Genomic DNA, 17,683 nt, shown 5'->3' with positions numbered 1-17,683 from the left:
GTCTCGGATGTATCACGAATTATTTTTTTTTCAACCATAAAATCACTAACTTTCATTTTAGTCTTAAATCTATGATTTTGTTTGATTTTTCGTAAATTTATTGACATGGCTTCATCACATCATCAAAACCTTTAAAAGTAACTACAATAAGATTATAAATTAATAAAATGTGAATTACAAACAAAAGGCCCCAAAAACCCTTGGCACTTACCAAGGTTGTTGGCGAGGTCCCTCTCCCGATATTAAAGAGAGATCGTTAAGAAGAAAAGGAGAGGGGACTCATTGGGACTAGTGACCTCGCAGGCAGCCTACGGACATTAGAGTTAATGGAGGTGTGATAATAGCCAGTAAGGCTACAAGTAAAAACTCATAAATTCGAAACCCGAAAATCCGAGCCGAAAAACTGACACTTGAAAATTAGGTTGGGGTGGTTATGTTCTTTGATTTCAGGTTCCATTTCAGGTTCCATTTCAGGTTTCGGGTTCTATAAACGCAATCCGATGGGCCCCCTACCAACCCGATATAGCCATTAAAAAACAGAAACTGAGGTATTTTAGGCAATATTTGTTTTTTATTTCATGTATTCATCTTATGAGATATGATGTATTTTGTTTCTATTTTATATGATTGTGTTTTTATTCGTGGTATAGCAGTAAACAATAGCTTGGAATGGAATTAGAATAAGAAACACACTTTTTTTTAGTAGCAAATTTAAGTTATTCGGAATTTGAACCAAAAAAATCAACCCTATAGCGGGGTTTAATTATATTAAATGGTTATTAGGCGGGTTTCCTCCCCTAACATACCCAACTCGAAACATGGAAACCCGAAAAAACCTAAAATCCTCACCCGAACAGAACCATTTACACCCTTAGCAACCAGCGGGTTTCCTCCCCTAGCATACCCAACTCGAAACATCGAAACTCGAAAAAACCTGAAATCCTCACCCGAACAGAACCATTTACACCCTTAGCAACCAGCGAGGTCACCAACCCGATAATACTAAAAATCAAAAGAAAACATAAGCAAGAGAATATTCTTTTGCAATCTAATAAAATTTATAAAAGCGATGTTGTTTCGTTAAAAAAAAAGTCAAAAATATTAGTGTACCGTGCTGTTATATTTGTTTACAATTTAACTTAACTTTACTTTACTTTCAATTCAATGCAACAACACAATCATTAATTTTTTATTTTTTTTAAATTCTTTTTCATACTTTTTCTTATTTTATATTACAATTAAATTTTTAACACTAAATCGTCTCAACTATTCAACACTTTCTCATCAATTTTCACATTTTTTTCTCAATTTAACAACACAATCATTTTTTTTATTTAAATTATTTTACATACTTTTTCCAACTATTTTTATCGTTATCTTCTTAAATCAAACTAAATCAAATTAAATCAAATTTAATTTCGTTACTAAATTCAATGTAATTTTTTTCTATAAAGGTAATCTTAACAAAGTTGGCCCATTACATTTTCCCAAAAAAAAAAATCATATGGAAATTTGACAGTACATCATTAAAGTAATTGAGCTGTCAAGAATTTGTGGAAGGGCTTTGACTGAAAAGTCAGAAACGCAAAATATTTCTGATTGAAATGGAAATCGGACAAAAGGCGAGGCGGGAAGTGAAGGAAAGAAGGAATCCCTCTCTCTTTCAGAGCACACTCAACTGAAGTAAGCCAATAGTAAAGTAATGGAGTCGCCGAGGCATTCGTGCTTGAAGCTCGAGCTCCCAAATCCTACCAAGCCCGACAAGATCGAGCCGATTTTCATCAAGGCCACATGGTACGACACCCACTTCGGCCTCTCCATCATGAACGGCCTCGACTCTTGGGTCTGCAAAGGTCAAATTTCATCCTACACGCCTGTTCGATTGACTCCTCCTCAAGAATCCTGAAAATTTTCATCTCCGAGTTTCAACCCTTCGCGGTTTCGCATTCTGGCTTTTACAGCATCGGAGGAAGAAGTGAGGGAACGAGCGGTTCACCGACGCCAGAAACAGGCAGAGAAGAGTATGTGCTTTCCTCCGGCGTCATCCCCCTAAAAATTCTATTTAATTTTTCTGGGATATTTGAATGTTTCTTACAGTGATTAATCAAATGTTGGGCTGTATGGATGCTTTGGTCTGATGATTTTGGATCAAAAAGCTGACCTAGAATTGGGATAAATTTGGGAAAGAGATCTAGAGTTCGTGAAATTTCTTAGCTGATTGCATCAACTAGTGAATTCAACTCGTTTCATAGTTGGGGTAAATTTTCTTGAACATTAACGTGCAAACGGAAGGAAGGGGGATGGAGGGAGCTGACGGGCGCAAATAGGGCCGAGCTTCAGGTTGCATATTGTACAGGGTTTAATTGATTTAGTCAACATGGGCAGGAAATTGGGTGTATGACCCAAATTGATACTATCTTCATAGGGATCATTCCCTGCAGATGATATCCTTGAAACCATAAAAGAAAAATAAAAGAAAAAGAAAGAAAGAAAGAAACAGAGAAAGCACACAAAAGGAAGATGTAAATCGTAGAGCTGAGCTTATACTCTTGTTTGCTAGTTCATTTTTATCCTTGTTTGTGGTGTGATTGTAGAACTTGCCGTAATACTTTTTGTTTCCAATCTTTGTATCTGTACTAGATGAAAGAAATATGTTGTATTTTAAGATTGATATTTTGATACCCTCAGGTTTTACCTTTGGTCTTGTTTTATTAGACGACCTTGCCCTTTATCTGCCTGATCTATCGAGTTTTGCAGTTATCATGGACCTTCGAGAAGGAAGGGACAAAGCTGGAATGGCGATGGAAACGCCAACCATCACCCAATCCTAAAAAGACCAATTCAGGAATCTTGAACTTTCTTATGGACGCAAACATAAGGCTCAGCGTAAGTTACCTAAGATTATAATTGGTTAAACATTATTAGTATAATCTTTTATATGGCTGCTTGGAGAAGGAATAAGTCGTTAGTTTCACCTAAACTATCTGCTCTAGTTTGAAGTATCATTTGACTCACTGGGATCAAAGATAAAATGACTAAAAGGTAAAAGTATTGATTACCTTAACTGTTACACACTACAATGAAACTCTTGAGTTCTTATTTGATTTTTATCTATTAACTGGAAGAAGTTGTCCGAAAAATTAAATCATTTGAGGGGTTAAAAGTGGAAATTGAGAAATGTCTGGCACAGAGTGAAAGTTTCAGCAATGAGAAGACAGAGTTGAGTCTACAATCTATGCAAAGGTGTTTTCTTCTTTCCTTTTATCGTGGGAATAAGTAATATATACAAGCAAAGGTGCTTTTTGTTCTTCTGATGGATATAGCTTCTGATAATTACACACTCTTAAAGATAAATTAGAGCTTCATGACTAATGTTTATCTTTTACTGTTAAAACTATGTGCTTGTTGCAGTTTTTCACTCTAATAACTATGTAATTATTCAGCCTGAAACTTAGTTAAATGTGAAAGGACAATTAGTTTCCATAATTCTGCAACTCGATCAAGAGAAAATGTCTTAAGAATTACGTTTAGCTTATGGCTATAACTCATGTTTTCTACATGATGGATTGATTATATCTTCTCTATGTTGAGGAGAAAAAAAAAAGAGGAAGAAAGAAAAGAAACTAAGATGAGAGGAAGGGCTTGAAAATTCTATTTGTTGGGTTAACCAAGCCAAATCAAATTGATAATGTTGGGTTTTTCTTGTCCAATTTGGTTCTGGTCATGTTATAATTCACTGATAATCCACGACTGAACTTATGGTAAATGACGAAGACCGTCTAACTTGTTGCTGGCATGTGATTGGAGCACTTGATGAATTGCAGTTGAATATAATGAGCAACCTTTAGAATAACATCTCAGTCACGAAATTGACTTCGGGCTTATTCTTGGATGTAGTTCCTTAGTATCTTAAATTCGAAGAAAGAGAAACTAAGGGAGCTTCGAGAGCAACTTTTCAAGGCAGGTGGAAATGGTGGGAAATCACCAGAAGTCGACGAGGAATCCATGGAAAAGACAGATCCTTTTGAGGAGGGAAGTGACAGTGAGGTAGAGACCGTAAAGAGCGGCACTAGGACATCAGAAGATGTCCAGATGGGTAAATCTCGTGGCCGGAAGAGGATTGCATTGAAATGAATAGTTCTTTCACATTGCTGATGGCATTTTCTTGTAGATTCCTCATTTTTTCATTGTGCTGATGGCCTTTTCTTATAGATTCCTCATTTTTGTAATTTCACACATTTGATGTTCTTGAATGTACAACATGGCCTGACGTCCATTAGCAGTAGAAATGAAAATTTTCGATTATGGAAGGACTTATGATATGATTGTCCTGAAATTGCAAAATTTGACGACTATGGTAAATTTTCTAAAGTTGTGTTCGGTGGCGATTTATGTTTATTTACAATAACTTTGACCCATCTAACTGCTTCAGGGAAGCTTTTATGGTCATTTCTCATTATTCTTCCATTAACTTCCCATGTCAACTTTACTTTTGGATGGATGGTAAGGTCTAAGAATTTCATCCAGTGATCTCTATCTTTTTCGCGATGGTTTGTCTTCATCATCTTCTTCTTCTCGTTGCCCTTCCCTTCTCTAGAGATGTAAACTTGATCTTTGGACGTATTCCGACTAATCTTCTCCATTCTTCATTTTTTAGAAAGACAATCTTCACTGCAGCTTGTGAAGGATGGAGAGGAGGGAGATCATTTTCATCCCTTCACCAGGTATAGCCCAACTTGTCCTTGCTGTGCCGCTTGTTAAACTCACACTGGAAAGGATGAAGGATCGAGTGCTGTTGCACTGGGTCTGCTGCTTCACCTCCAGACCCTTCGTGATGAGCAAGGCCTGGACATTTCTGAGTTAAATGGACTCAGTAGTCGAATTAGCTGTCCCTAGCTGTGTCAACCCTATCCCGGCAAAGGTCCTTCCCTCTGTAGTGCTCAAATGAGACTGATCCAACATCCTGCTTGATCAGTTCAGACAGTTCAGTGAAACAGAAGGTATTGCCGTGAATATGTTCTTGGAATTGGAATCACATGCAGTCAGCTCCATTGCAAGAGACAGGAACTCAGGAAAGTACACCGTGGGACCAATATTGGACTTGAAAGGAGATGCTCGCGTTGGATCATGCGGTGCTCAGCTTCATGAGGACCTGATAGCGTGGCTTGATAACCAACCCATGTCATCAGTCATGTTCCCCCATGGGCAGCTTCAGGGAGGACCAGACAGAGAGCCCGGGCTCTGCAGCAAGGCTAGCGCAAACCTATATGAATACGAAATTTCTTGCTCGCATTGGTTTCTGTGGTCCTCAGGCCAGCCACAGCCTAAGGGAAAAATGGAGTACCCTAGTGACTACATGAACCTCAAGCATGCCCTGCCAGAAGGATTCCTGGATCAGACAGCTCCGATTAGGAAGGTGATAGGGGGCCCCACAGGAAATCGGACAAAAGGCGAGGCAGGAAGAGAAGGAAAGAAGGAATCCCTCTCTCTCTTTCAGAGCACACTCTCACTGAAGTAAGCCGACAGTAAAATGATGGAGTCACCGAGGCATTCGTGCTTGAAGCTCGAGCTCCCAAATACTATCGAACCCGACCAGATCGAGCCAATTTTCATCGAGGCCACATGGTACGACACCCACTTCGACCTCTCCATCATGAACGGCCTCAACTCTTGGGTCTGCACAGGTCATATTTCATCCTACTCGCCTGTTCGATTGACTCTCATCATGAATCCTGAAAATTTTCATCTCCACGTTTCAACCCTTTGCGGTTTCGCATTCTGGGTTCTACAGCATCGGAGGAAGAAGTGAGGGAACGAGCGGCTCAGTGGGACCAGCCAGTGGCAGATTACATTGAATTGGCTGAGCGGTACTTAGGGTTTCAATAGCCCGGTTCTGTTTACAGGTTCACCGAAGCCGGAAACAGGCAGAGAAGAGTATGTGCTTTCCTCCGGCGTCATCCCCCTATAAATTCTATTTAATTTTTCTGGGATATTTGACTGTTTCTTATAGAGATTAATCAAATGTTGGGCTGTATGCATTCTTTGGTCTGATGATTTTGGTTCAAAAAGTTGACCTAGAATTGGGATAAATTTGGGAAAGAGATCTAGAGTTCGTGAAATTTCTTAGCTGATTGCATCAACTAGTGAATTCAACTCGTTTCATAGTTGGGGTAAATTTTCTCGGACATTAACGTGCAATGGGAAGGAAGGGGGATGGAGGGAGCTGACGGGCGCCAATAGGGCCGAGCTTCAGGTTGCATATTTTACAGAGTTTAATTGATTTAGTCAACATGGGCAGGAAATTGGGTGTATGACCCAAATTGATACTACCTTCATAGGGATCATTCCCTGCAGATGATATCCTTGAAACCATAAAAGAAAAATAAAAGAAAAAGAAAGAAAGAAAGAACCAGAGAAAGCACACAAAAGGAAGATGTAAATCATAGAGCTGAGCTTATACTCTTGTTTGCTAGTTCATTTTTACCCTTGTTTGTGGTGTGATCGTAGAACTTGCCGTAATACTTTTTGTTTCCAATCTTTGTATCTGTACTAGATGAAAGAAATATGTTGTATTTTAAGATTGATATTTTGATACCCTCAGGTTTTACCTTTGGTCTTGTTTTATTAGATGACCTTGCCCTTTATCTGCCTAATCTATCGAGTTTCGCAGTTATCATGGACCTTCGAGAAGGAAGGGACAAAGCTGGAATGGCGATGAAAATGCCAACCTTCACCCAATCCTAAACAGACCAATTCAGGAATCTTGAACTTTCTTATGGATGCAAACATAAGGCTCAGTGTAAGCGTCCTAAGATTATAATTGGTTAAACATTATTAGTATAATCTTTTATATGGCTGCTTGGAGAAGGAATAAGTTGTAAGTTTCACCTAAACTATCTGCTCTGGTTTGAAGTATCATTTGACTCACTGGGATCAAAGATAAAATGACTAAAAAGTAAAAGTATTGATTACCTTAACTGGTACACACTACAATGAAACTCTTGAGTTCTTATTTGATTTTTATCTATTAACAGGAAAAAGTTGTCCGAAAAACTAAATCATTTGAGGGGTTAAAAGTGGAAACTGAGAAATGCCTAGCACAGAGTGAAAGTTTCAGCAATGAGAAGACAGAGTTGAGTTTTCAATCTATGCAAAGGTGTTTTCTTCTTTCCTCTTTTATCGTGGGAATAAGTAATATATACAAGCAAAGGTGCTTTTTGTTCTTCTGATGGATATAGCTTCTGATAATTACACACTCTTAAAGATAAATTAGAGCTTCATGACTAATGTTTATCTTTTACTGTTAAAACTATGTGCTTGTTGCAGTTTTTCACTCTAATAACTATGTAATTATTCAGCCTGAAACTTAGTTAAATGTGAAAGGACAATTAGTTTCCATAATTCTGCAACTCGATCAAGAGAAAATGTCTTAAGAATTACGTTTAGCTTATGGCTATAACTCATGTTTTCTACATGATGGATTGATTATATCTTCTCTATGTTGAGGAGAAAAAAAAAAGAGGAAGAAAGAAAAAGAAACTAAGATGAGAGGAAGGGCTTGAAAATTCTATTTGTTGGGTTAACCAAGCCAAATCAAATTGATAATGTTGGGTTTTTCTTGTCCAATTTGGTTCTGGTCATTTTATAATTCACTGATAATCCACGACTGAACTTATGGTAAATGACGAAGACCGTCTAACTTGTTGCTGGCATGTGATTGGAGCACTTGATGAATTGCAGTTGAATATAATGAGCAACCTTTAGAATTACATCTCAGTCACGAAATTGACTTTGGGCTTGTTCTTGGATGTAGTTCCTTAGTGTCTTAAATTCGAAGAAAGAGAAACTGAGGGAGCTCCGAGAGCAACTTGTCAAGGCAGGTGGTAATGGTGGGAAATCACCAGAAGTAGACGAGGAATCCACGGAAAAGACAGACCCTTTTGATGAGGGAAGTGACAGTGAGGTAGAGACCGTAACGAGCGGCACTAGGACATCAGAAGATGTCCAGAAGGTTAAATCACGTGGTTGGAAGAGGTTTGCATTGAAATGAATAGTTCTTTCATATTGCTGACGACATTTTCTTGTAGATTCCTCATTTTGTCATTGTGCTGATGGCCCTTTCTTGTAGATTCCTCATTTTTGTATTTTCACATATATGATGTTCTTGATTTTACAACAAGGCCTAGCGTCCATTAGCAGTAGAAATGAAAATTTTGGATTATGGAAGGACTTATGATATGATTGTCCTGAAATCGTAAAATTGACTACTATGGTAAATTTTCTAAAGTTGTGTTCGGTGGCGATTTATGTTTATTTGCCATAACTTTGACACATCTAACTGCTTCAGGAAAGCTTTTATGGTCATTTCTCATTATTCTTCCATTAACTTCCCATGTCAACTTTACTTTTGGATGGATGGTAAGGTCTAAGAATTTCATGCAGTGATCTCTATCTTTTTCACGATGGTTTATCTTCATCTTCTTCTTCTCGTTGCCCTTCCCTTCTCTAGAGATGTAAACTTGATCTTTGGACGTATTCTGACTAATCTTCTCCATTTTTCATTTTTTAGAAAGACAATCTTCACTGCAGCTTGTGAAAGATGGAGAGGAGAGAGATCATTTTCATCCCTTCACCAGGTATAGCCCAACTTGTCCTTGTTGTGCAGCTTGCTAAACTCACACTGGAAAGGATGAAGGATCGAGTGCTATTGCACTGGGTCTGCTGCTTCACCTCCAGCCCGTTCGTGATGAGCAAGGCTGGGATGTTTCTGAGTTAAAAGGACTCAGTAGTCGAATTAGCTGTCCCTAGCTGTGTCAACCCTGTCCCGGCAAAGGTCGTTCCCTCTGTATTGCTCAAACGAGACTGGTCCAACATCCTCCTTGATCAGTTCAGACAGTTCAGTGAAACAGAAGGTATTGTTGTGAATATGTTCTTGGTATTGGAATCACATGCAGTCAGCTGCGTTGCGAGGGACAGGAACTCAGAAATGTACACCGTGGGACCAATATTGGACTTGAAAGGAGATGCTCGCGTGGGATCATGCGGTGCTCAGCTTCATGAGGACCTGATAGCGTGGCTTGATAACCAACCCATGTCATCAGTCATGTTCCCCCATGGGCAGCTTTGGGGAGGACCTGAGAGAGAGCCCGGGCTCTGGAGCAAGGCCGATGCAAACCTATATGAATATGAAATTTCTTGCTCGCACCGGTTTTTGTGGTCCTTACGCCAGCCACCGCCCAAGGGAAATATGGAGGACCCTAGTGACTACGCGAACCTCAAGCATGCCCTGCCAGAAAGATTCTTGGATCAAACAGCTCCGATTAGGAAGGTGATAGGGGGCCCCACAGGTGGCAGCATTGGTGCACCCAACAGTCGGAGGTTTGTGTCGCACTAAGGGTGGAACTCTACACTGGAGAGTTTCTGGTTTGGGGTTCCAATTGTTTCGTGGCCCATGTACACAGAGCAGCAGTTCAATGTGTTTGAAATGTGCTCAGAGAGCTTGGGCTTGGAGTCGACGTGAAGAAGGATTACAGGAGCGATGTTTGCAGGTGAGCAGGATGTGATTGTGGTCTCATTGGAAGAGAGAAAGAAAGCTATTGAGGTTCTGATGGAGACCGAGACTGGGGAGGAGTTGAGGAAGAAGGTGAAGGAGATAAAGGAGAAGTGCAGGGTAGCTATTAAGGTTCTTCCTGTTATGCATTGAGTAAACTTGTTATCGAGCTGTTGGAGAATTGATGATAACCCTCATGCAGTAAATTCAGTAGGGAGAATACATAGATGAGATCCATTAGATAGCACTCGTTACTCAAGCATGGAAATTTCAAAACGCAGAAGAGTTAGCCAACACTGCTACACAAAATATCAGGCTGCAGGCAAAACCTCTACTATTACTGCAATATATGAAATGCAACAGAAGATATGTATACTGATATTGTATATGCCTATCGGTATAGTATAATCACCAGCCTGACAATCCGACCGAGAGGAAGCAAGGAGAAAACAGTACCAAAGAAAATGCAAATATTACAAGATCCCTGCACGGGATGGGTTCCATCATTAATTATAAGTAGCAAAGAAACTATATACAATATCAAAATTTCACCAACTCGAGTCCCTCAAATGAACTTGTTGCGAACTTGGATGTGAATTTAGACTGCAGCTTAAACGTGAAACTGCTATCTTCAGAATAAAGATCAACTTGTCCAAAGATTTGCTATTCCGAATGAGAGAGTGCAGCAATTGTACGTACTAAGACAATAAATATATCAATACCTTTAAATGGGCTAAAGAGGAAACTTTTACGAAATCAAGCCTCTCAAATTGAACAATTTTCCAAGATTGATCTCCAAAGAATAATCAGGCATGTCGGATCTTCGAGTGGATAAACCTCTAGAAACTTGCTTCATACTGGGACGAGACTCTGGCCTATAGCTTAAGCATGAAAATGCTATATCTAGGACAGAGATCAAATCAGCCATAATTTCATCTTTGGGATATGGAATACGCCGGTCCAATATCTCCTTGAGTTGCATATGATAAACACTACTAATAGAGGATGATATGAGATCCCCCGGATGTCTTCCCATGATTAACTCCAGGATTACGACTCCAAAACTGTAGACATCGCACTTCTCGTTTACCTCCATGGTGAATGCGAGCTCTACCAAAAGCAGAAAGATGGACTTATGAAAAACTTGGGCCACCTATTTGATTTGAAGTTATAGAAACTAGGCAAAACCGTGGGTTGCGCGGAAAAGATTTTTAATATTTTTAATATCAAGTGAATTTTAATATTTTTAAATAAATTACTCCGAAGAACTATTCCTAAATAAGATTCTTACACGATCTAGATAACTATCTTAAGAACGTAAAGCAATTGTAAAGTTCCTATATATATATATATATATATATACACATTTCAAACTGGAAAATAGTTAGATGAAAAAGAGAGAGAAAGTGGTTTGTTTTTCAAGCACAGAAAACAAAAACAATCTAAGATAATTATTTTAATAAACTAAAATAACTGAAAAAGTAATTATCAAGATACTTATATGTATCCTAGGAAAGAAAACTATTTCCTCCATGATTATAAGGAAATATTATGACCTGAAATTGATAATTTCAATTCAATGATATGGTAGCAGTTGAAGATGTAGTCTAAGATAACTGTATTAGGAAACCAAAAAACAATAGAGAAAACAATTATACAGTATAATCATCTCTTAAAGAAACAATTGACTCTTTCTTTAATCACTAATCCCATTGTGAAAATTGTTAGTTTCAATATTATGCATTGTATAAATAGACTACAATAAGTAAGACCATAAATGTTAATTTATTTTATCTATTAACATGTTTATTCGATAGTGTACTGTACGTATTGAAGAGAATTATATAATGAATTATTAAGAAAATCAAATATCTACCGAATCATTTGCATGTGGAGGAAATTTTTCGAGAAAGTCTAAAATAAAATTAAATATTTTTAAATTCTCTACATGAAAGTAATGTTAATAGAACACTGATTCAAAAGCTATTTTGAAAAAATAAATATAAGAAAAATCTAATTTGTCCAAAAATTTCTAACTTCAAAAAAAGATTTTCTTGATTCTAAAGAAAACGTATTATTCTACAAAGGAAAATTGAAGAAGTACAAATTATATAGTAAATCTCTAAGTGAAAATTAAAAGTGGATTAATAAGGAGTCGTGTGGACATAATGAAATATATTTTGTTTTTTCAAATCTGTAAAGTTTGACTAATGAAAGAATGGAAAAAGATCAATACTCGCCAAGTATCATTAATGTTAAACATAAGAAAGAAAAAGTATTGCACAATTATGAATCTTTAAATAAAATATAAAAATTAAAGAGAATCATAGGGGAAAAAAAAACTTCGATAGTTACAAATTAAATGCATTACCGGATAATAAAAACACTCAGACAAAATTTGCCTAATCATATTCAATAAATGAAGATAGAATGGAGGTGATATATATGTATATATATATATATATATATATATACATGACCAAAGAAGGAGAATCCAAGTACAATAAAAAAGGAAACATAATATTGTAAACACTATAAGAATATCCACATAATAATTCAAAAATGAGAATATATACATGTACTATGTTTAAATAAAGAATATATTTTAGAGACACTAAGATATACGTATATATATTATATAGAAATATATTAAGATACTATGTTGAAAATATATTAGATAGTATATTATGTAGAGATATATAGGGACATTTTTTAGATTATATTAAAAATCTTGATATAATGTAATTACCGCTTATAAGTTTTTGAAACATTGACATGCCTTTTTGAACTATGTTGGATACCTTCTAGCTTTTAATTGGAATAAAATAATATTACTCGAATATATATCACTTATTTAAATTATTTCGAATATTAGCTAGTTTACTTAATTAAAAGGTTTACATGTTTAGGTTAAATATCTAAAAACGTCTTTAGTATTATATGATGACGTGACGGTGCAATATGTTGTATAAATAATCTATATGTTGCGCAATGTATATAAATGTATATAGTTTGCTATATATTTTGTTCCCTTTATATATTTTGTTGGACTATGTACATATAATCTATATATTCTATTGCAGAATTGATAATAAAAGAATATAAAATTTTTCTTAATCCATAAGTGATGACGTGACAACGTGAGAGAACTCAATTTTAATTTTATATTTTTTGATGATGTCCTACAATTATTGGGGAAAGAGTCCTTACTTGGAGCAGCATATCCAAATGTGCCGGCAAAAGAAGTCCAGTTTGATGAATCTTGTTTCATAAATCTTGCTGTCCCGAAGTCCGAGACATGGGCCTCATACTCCACATCGAGAAAATATTTTTACTGGAAATGTCGCGGTGAATTATAGGCGGAGAACAGTCATGGTGCATGTAGCACAATGCATCTGCCACGCATTTTGCCACATTCCTGCGCTCGAGCCACCCAAATCCTGCTGCAGTCTCATGGTCGCTCAAAAGATTTTCTAGGCTCCCACCTTCCAAGTACTCGTACACAAGAAACGAGTGCCTCGACGATGAGCAAAATCCATATAGTTTGACAATGTTACGGTGTCGGATCTCTGTCAAAGCACGAATTTCACTCCTAAAAGCCTTCTGCCATGACATCTCTGTGACCAGAGAGGTATGAAAAAACAACATCATCAAAAGAGAAATAGCTTTCTTCATGCTTCGACATGTTTGTAAGAATTATTAATTGTTTCATAAGTCTGTAACAAATAGTTTCTTTCCTAAGCACTTAGAAGTTTTACCGATTTTTGATAATGCATAGCCTAAGCTATTTGCGAAATGTTAGGAGAATTTTTATGTTGAGAACTCACCAGTAGTGCCAACTATGTCTCCATCTGGCGAAACATGGAATTTTTTCACCGCAATAATGTGATCGCTCGACAGCCTTGCCTTGTAAACACTTCCGTATGCTCCAGAACCAATGCAGTACTTTGAGTCGAATCCCTCGGTGGCTTCGATGATGTTCTCGTACATTATTACTCCGTCATAGCTCCATATTGCAAACAAATTCTCATTGGTAGAGACCAATTGGTCCTCGGCATTTCTTTTGGTCCGACCAATCATAGTGTACCAAAATCCAAAAGTGACCATAAAAAGAAGCAGAAGAGCAATTATAGGGAGCAAAATCACCAACAACTTTCCGTCTCCCTTCTCCAATGGACATGGCTTAAGACCCACAATTCCTCCGCATAAGCCTTTATTACCTCTCACAGCATCGATTGAAGCATTATGGAAAGCTGCACTATTAGGTATCGGACCCTCCAACTGGTTATAGGAGAAATCAACCGTAGTCAAGGCTACCATATCATTGAAAGTGGATGGAATCTCACCAGAGAGATTGTTGTGTGAGAGGTTTAGGGTCTGTAAACTCTGCAACTGCCCAAACTGCTTAGGTATTTCTCCAACCAAGGAGTTTCTACTGAGATCGAGGCTTTCTAGAGATCGTAGACTGCCTATCTCGATGGGAATACTATCACGCAATTCATTACCACTTAAGTTCAAGGACAATATGCCAATGTAATTCCCAAATTGCTTAGGGATGCGGCCCACCAGTCTATTCTTAGAGAGGCTAAGGTTTTGCAAAGTCAAAATCATCCCAATCTCAGGAGGAATGCTCCCCGTGAGTTCGTTATTTTCCAATAAAAGTTTAAAAAGTGCCTTCAGGTTTGCAAGGCCTTTTGTTATCCTTCCAGAAAGATGATTTGTCGAGAGGTCAAGGACATTAAGCTTTTTCATGTTTCCAAGCTCAGAAGGTAAAGCCCCAGAAATATTGTTGTTGGAGATTCTCAAGAAGGTCAAATTGTTGTATTGCGCAATTCTTGCAGGAAGCATTCCGTGGAGCTTATTATAACTCAAATCAAGATAATTTAGATGAGGGTATGTGCCGAGGGCATCCAATATGTCTCCAGTGAGTTGGTTGTTCTCAAGCCTGACTCTGAATAGAGTTGAGCAATTCTTCAAACTTCGTGGAATTGGACCCATGAAGAAGTTAGAGTGTGCCGTAAAATTTTCAAGCAGACCACCGCTACATACATCAGGAGGTAGGTTGCCAGCGAAATTATTTTGACCCAACTGCAAAGACTTTAATTGCGTGAGATTGTTCATCTCTATTGAAGAGAGCCACCGAACAGATTCGTGTGCAAATAGAGCGCACTAAGCTTACTCAAGTTGCCAATGGTGGAAGGAATATGGCCAGAGAGCTTGTTCTCAGAAAGTTTTAAATCAGTGAGTGATTTCAGCCTCCCGATTTCTCTTGGAACTGAGCCATTGAACAGATTCTTGAACAAATGTAGCACACTAAGCTTACTCAAGCTGCTCATGGTAGAAGGAATATGGCCAGAGAGCTTGTTCTCGCTAAGATCTAATTCAGTGAGTGATTCCAGCTTCTCGATTTCTCCCGGAATTGAGCCACTGAGCTGATTCTTGTACAAATATAACTGCTCAAGTTTACTCAAGTTGCCAATGGTGGAAGGAATATGGCCAGAGAGCTTGTTCTCTCTAAGATCTAATTCAGTGAGTGATTCCAGCTTCTCGATTTCTCTTGGAATTGAGCCACTGAGCTGATTCTTGTACAAATATAACCGCTCAAGTTTACTCAAGTTGCCAAGGGTGGAAGGAATATGGCCAGAGAGCTTGTTCTCAGAAAGTTCTAAATCAGTGAGTGATTCCAGCCTCCCGATTTCTCTTGGAACCGAGCCATTGAACATATTCCTGAACAAATGTAGCACACTAAGCTTACTCAAGCTGCCTATGGTAGAAGGAATGTGGCCAGAGAGCTTGTTCTCGCTAAGATCTAATTCAGTGAGTGATTCCAGCTTCCCGATTTCTCCCGGAATTGAGCCACTGAGCTGATTCTTGTACAAATATAACCGCTCAAGTTTACTCAAGTTGCCAATGGTGGAAGGAATATGGCCAGAGAGTTTGTTCTCATAAAGAGCTAAGTTGGTGAGTGATTCCAACCTACCAATTTCTCTTGAAACTGAGCCACTGAACAGATTCCTATGCAAATGTAGCACACTAAGCTTACTCAAGCTATCTATGGCAGAAGGAATATGGCCAGAGAGCTTGTTCTCGCTAAGATCTAATTCAGTGAGTGATTCCAGCTTCCCGATTTCTCCCGGAACTGAGCCACTGAGCTGATTCTTGTACAAATATAACAACTCAAGCTTACTCAAGTTGCCAATGGTGGAAGAAATATGGCCAGAGAGCTTGTTCTCAGAAAGTTCTAAATCAGTGAGTGATTCCAGCCTCCCGATTTCTATTGGAACTGAGCCACTGAGCTGATTCTTGTACAAATATAACAGCTCAAGCTTACTCAAGTTGCCAATGGTGGAAGGAATATGGCCAGAGAGCTTGTTCTCAGAAAGTTCTAAATCAGTGAGTGATTTCAGCCTCCCGATTTCTATTGGAATTGAGCCATTGAGCTGATTCTTGTAGAAACGTAAATACTTAAGCTTACTCAAGTTGCCTATGGCTGAAGGAATATGGCCAGAGAGTTTGTTCTCATAAAGAGATAAGTTGGTTAAATTGCCCAACTTTCCGAGTGAATCAGGAATCGAACCTACAAGTTCATTGTGAAACAAACATAGCTCCGATAAGCTGCTCATGTTCCCAATTGAAGAAGGAATAGTGTCGGCGAGCTGGTTGTATCCTAAGTAGAGAAATCGAAGAGATCTCAAAAGACCAAATTCTCTTGGCAAGCTTCCCTCGAGATTGTTATCGAAAAGATCGACATAAGACAAGTTGGCGATGTTTGCCATGCCGGGTGGGATATTACCGGAAAGGTGATTATAGGACAAGTCGAGGAGGTTGAGCTTGGAAAGGTTACCAATACTTGGAGGGATGGTTCCGGACAGAGAAATATTGATGAGCACGAGAGTGGTCAAGTCGGGTAAGGAGGAGAAGTTGAGGTTTTGGAGCGTACCGTTAATAAGATTATAGCCAGAGATGTTCAAGCTCACGATTCTTCGAGAACTATCGCATGATATCCCCACCCAGCTGCAGGACGGGATGGTACTATTCCACGAGGACAAGAGCGGCAGGCCTTGGCCTTTGAGACTGGATTTCCATTTCAAGAGTGCCTCCACCTCACCCCTAGCGGCAGTTCGATCATAATTTCCGATGAAACTACTGCTAGCGGTGACAAAGGAATGCCCGACAAGAGGATGAGAAGTTGCGAGCACGGAAATGAGGGCCAGGATGGGACGGAGCAGAAGAATGGGTAGTGGTGACATGATGACTGAGCTTGGATGTATGTACTGAGGAATATGGCATATATGGGTGTGGAATTTCAAGAGCGCAAAGCAAACATACTTATAGGGAGCGAGGGAGGAAAAATAAGTGAAATCTTCGAATTAGTCAGTTGATTTAGTCAATATGCCTTCATCCCCCATTCTTTTCGCTAAAGACTTCAAGGAAATTAAATCTTCTTGTCCTTTAGCCCCATTCTTTGCGGTGGTCATAACTCATAAATGCATGATAATTGACAGCACTGGAATTATTATTATTATTATTATTATTCCGTACTTTTCATTCATTAGCTTCATGCAATTGACTTCGTCCTCATAGCCGGCGCTAAACTATAAGGTGCTTTTCTTTTCTATTTCTTTCCTTCGATCGGTAGAGCAGCAATTTTTGGTCCTTAATTAATTAGATGACATCTCTATAGATGATTGTGCCCCCGCATTAAACGGGCCTAAAAATTTAGTAAAGTTCGAAAAATTTTATATGTAACTTATGCATACATACTTGAATAATTAACGATCAGTACATGTTCTCTCATAATGCAAATAGCAATGAGGGCGAGCCCTTAGGGGGCAAAAGGTTTTCATGAGTTAATGGGCGAATATAAGTAATTTCACTAGAATTAGAAGAAAAATTTAGAATTATTTTCGATATGCACCATGAAGCCCAATAGACTTTCGACTAATCCAGTTGAGTAGGGCCAATCCACTAAGACAAAACTCTCCTAGAATTTAGATGTTTTAATTTTGCTTCTCATCAATATAGGACTTTCCATACTCTTTTATATTCTGTTCGCCTCCTTACCATACCCAAAAGCCCCCTTAAATACCGCAAAAATGAATTCTAAATTTTCTTTATTTTTTTGGGTTACAA

At 38.2% G+C, this 17,683-nt stretch overlaps 2 protein-coding genes and 2 pseudogenes across 2 annotated transcripts; 3 read left to right on the top strand and 1 right to left on the bottom strand.

The window, feature by feature from the left end:
• Positions 1-1,702: 1,702 nt before the first annotated feature.
• On the top strand, positions 1,703-4,134 carry LOC116214458 (DNA repair protein XRCC4-like). Its single transcript, XM_031549862.1, has 5 exons — positions 1,703-1,853; positions 1,962-2,021; positions 2,595-2,602; positions 2,716-2,886; positions 3,898-4,134. Exons 1-5 carry the CDS (start codon positions 1,703-1,705, stop codon positions 4,132-4,134), a joined length of 627 nt encoding a protein of 208 aa, XP_031405722.1.
• On the top strand, positions 2,894-10,060 carry LOC116215434 (annotated as a pseudogene).
• LOC116214457 (UDP-glycosyltransferase 71A15-like) lies at positions 8,690-9,394 on the top strand. The gene is made up of 2 exons (XM_031549860.1): positions 8,690-8,763; positions 8,809-9,394. Exons 1-2 carry the CDS (start codon positions 8,690-8,692, stop codon positions 9,392-9,394), a joined length of 660 nt encoding a protein of 219 aa, XP_031405720.1.
• Positions 10,061-10,120: 60 nt separating the features above from the next.
• Positions 10,121-16,893, bottom strand: LOC116215441 (annotated as a pseudogene).
• Positions 16,894-17,683: the final 790 nt, after the last annotated feature.

This window comes from Punica granatum, chromosome 7, assembly GCF_007655135.1.
Source record: "Punica granatum isolate Tunisia-2019 chromosome 7, ASM765513v2, whole genome shotgun sequence".
NCBI lineage: Eukaryota > Viridiplantae > Streptophyta > Magnoliopsida > Myrtales > Lythraceae > Punica > Punica granatum.
This window is presented reverse-complemented; position numbering and strand designations above follow the sequence as displayed.

Excerpts from the sequence above, each read along its gene's own strand:
- LOC116214458 (XM_031549862.1), top strand. The coding sequence starts at position 1,703 with ATGGAGTCGCCGAGGCATTCGTGCTTGAAGCTCGAGCTCCCAAATCCT. Across the intron at positions 1,854-1,961 it reads CGACTCTTGGGTCTGCAAAG|CATCGGAGGAAGAAGTGAGG; the intron begins GTCAAATTTCAT and ends TGGCTTTTACAG. Across the intron at positions 2,887-3,897 it reads ACGCAAACATAAGGCTCAGC|TTCCTTAGTATCTTAAATTC; the intron begins GTAAGTTACCTA and ends TCTTGGATGTAG.
- LOC116214457 (XM_031549860.1), top strand. The coding sequence starts at position 8,690 with ATGAAGGATCGAGTGCTATTGCACTGGGTCTGCTGCTTCACCTCCAGC. Across the intron at positions 8,764-8,808 it reads GTGATGAGCAAGGCTGGGAT|CTGTGTCAACCCTGTCCCGG; the intron begins GTTTCTGAGTTA and ends AGCTGTCCCTAG.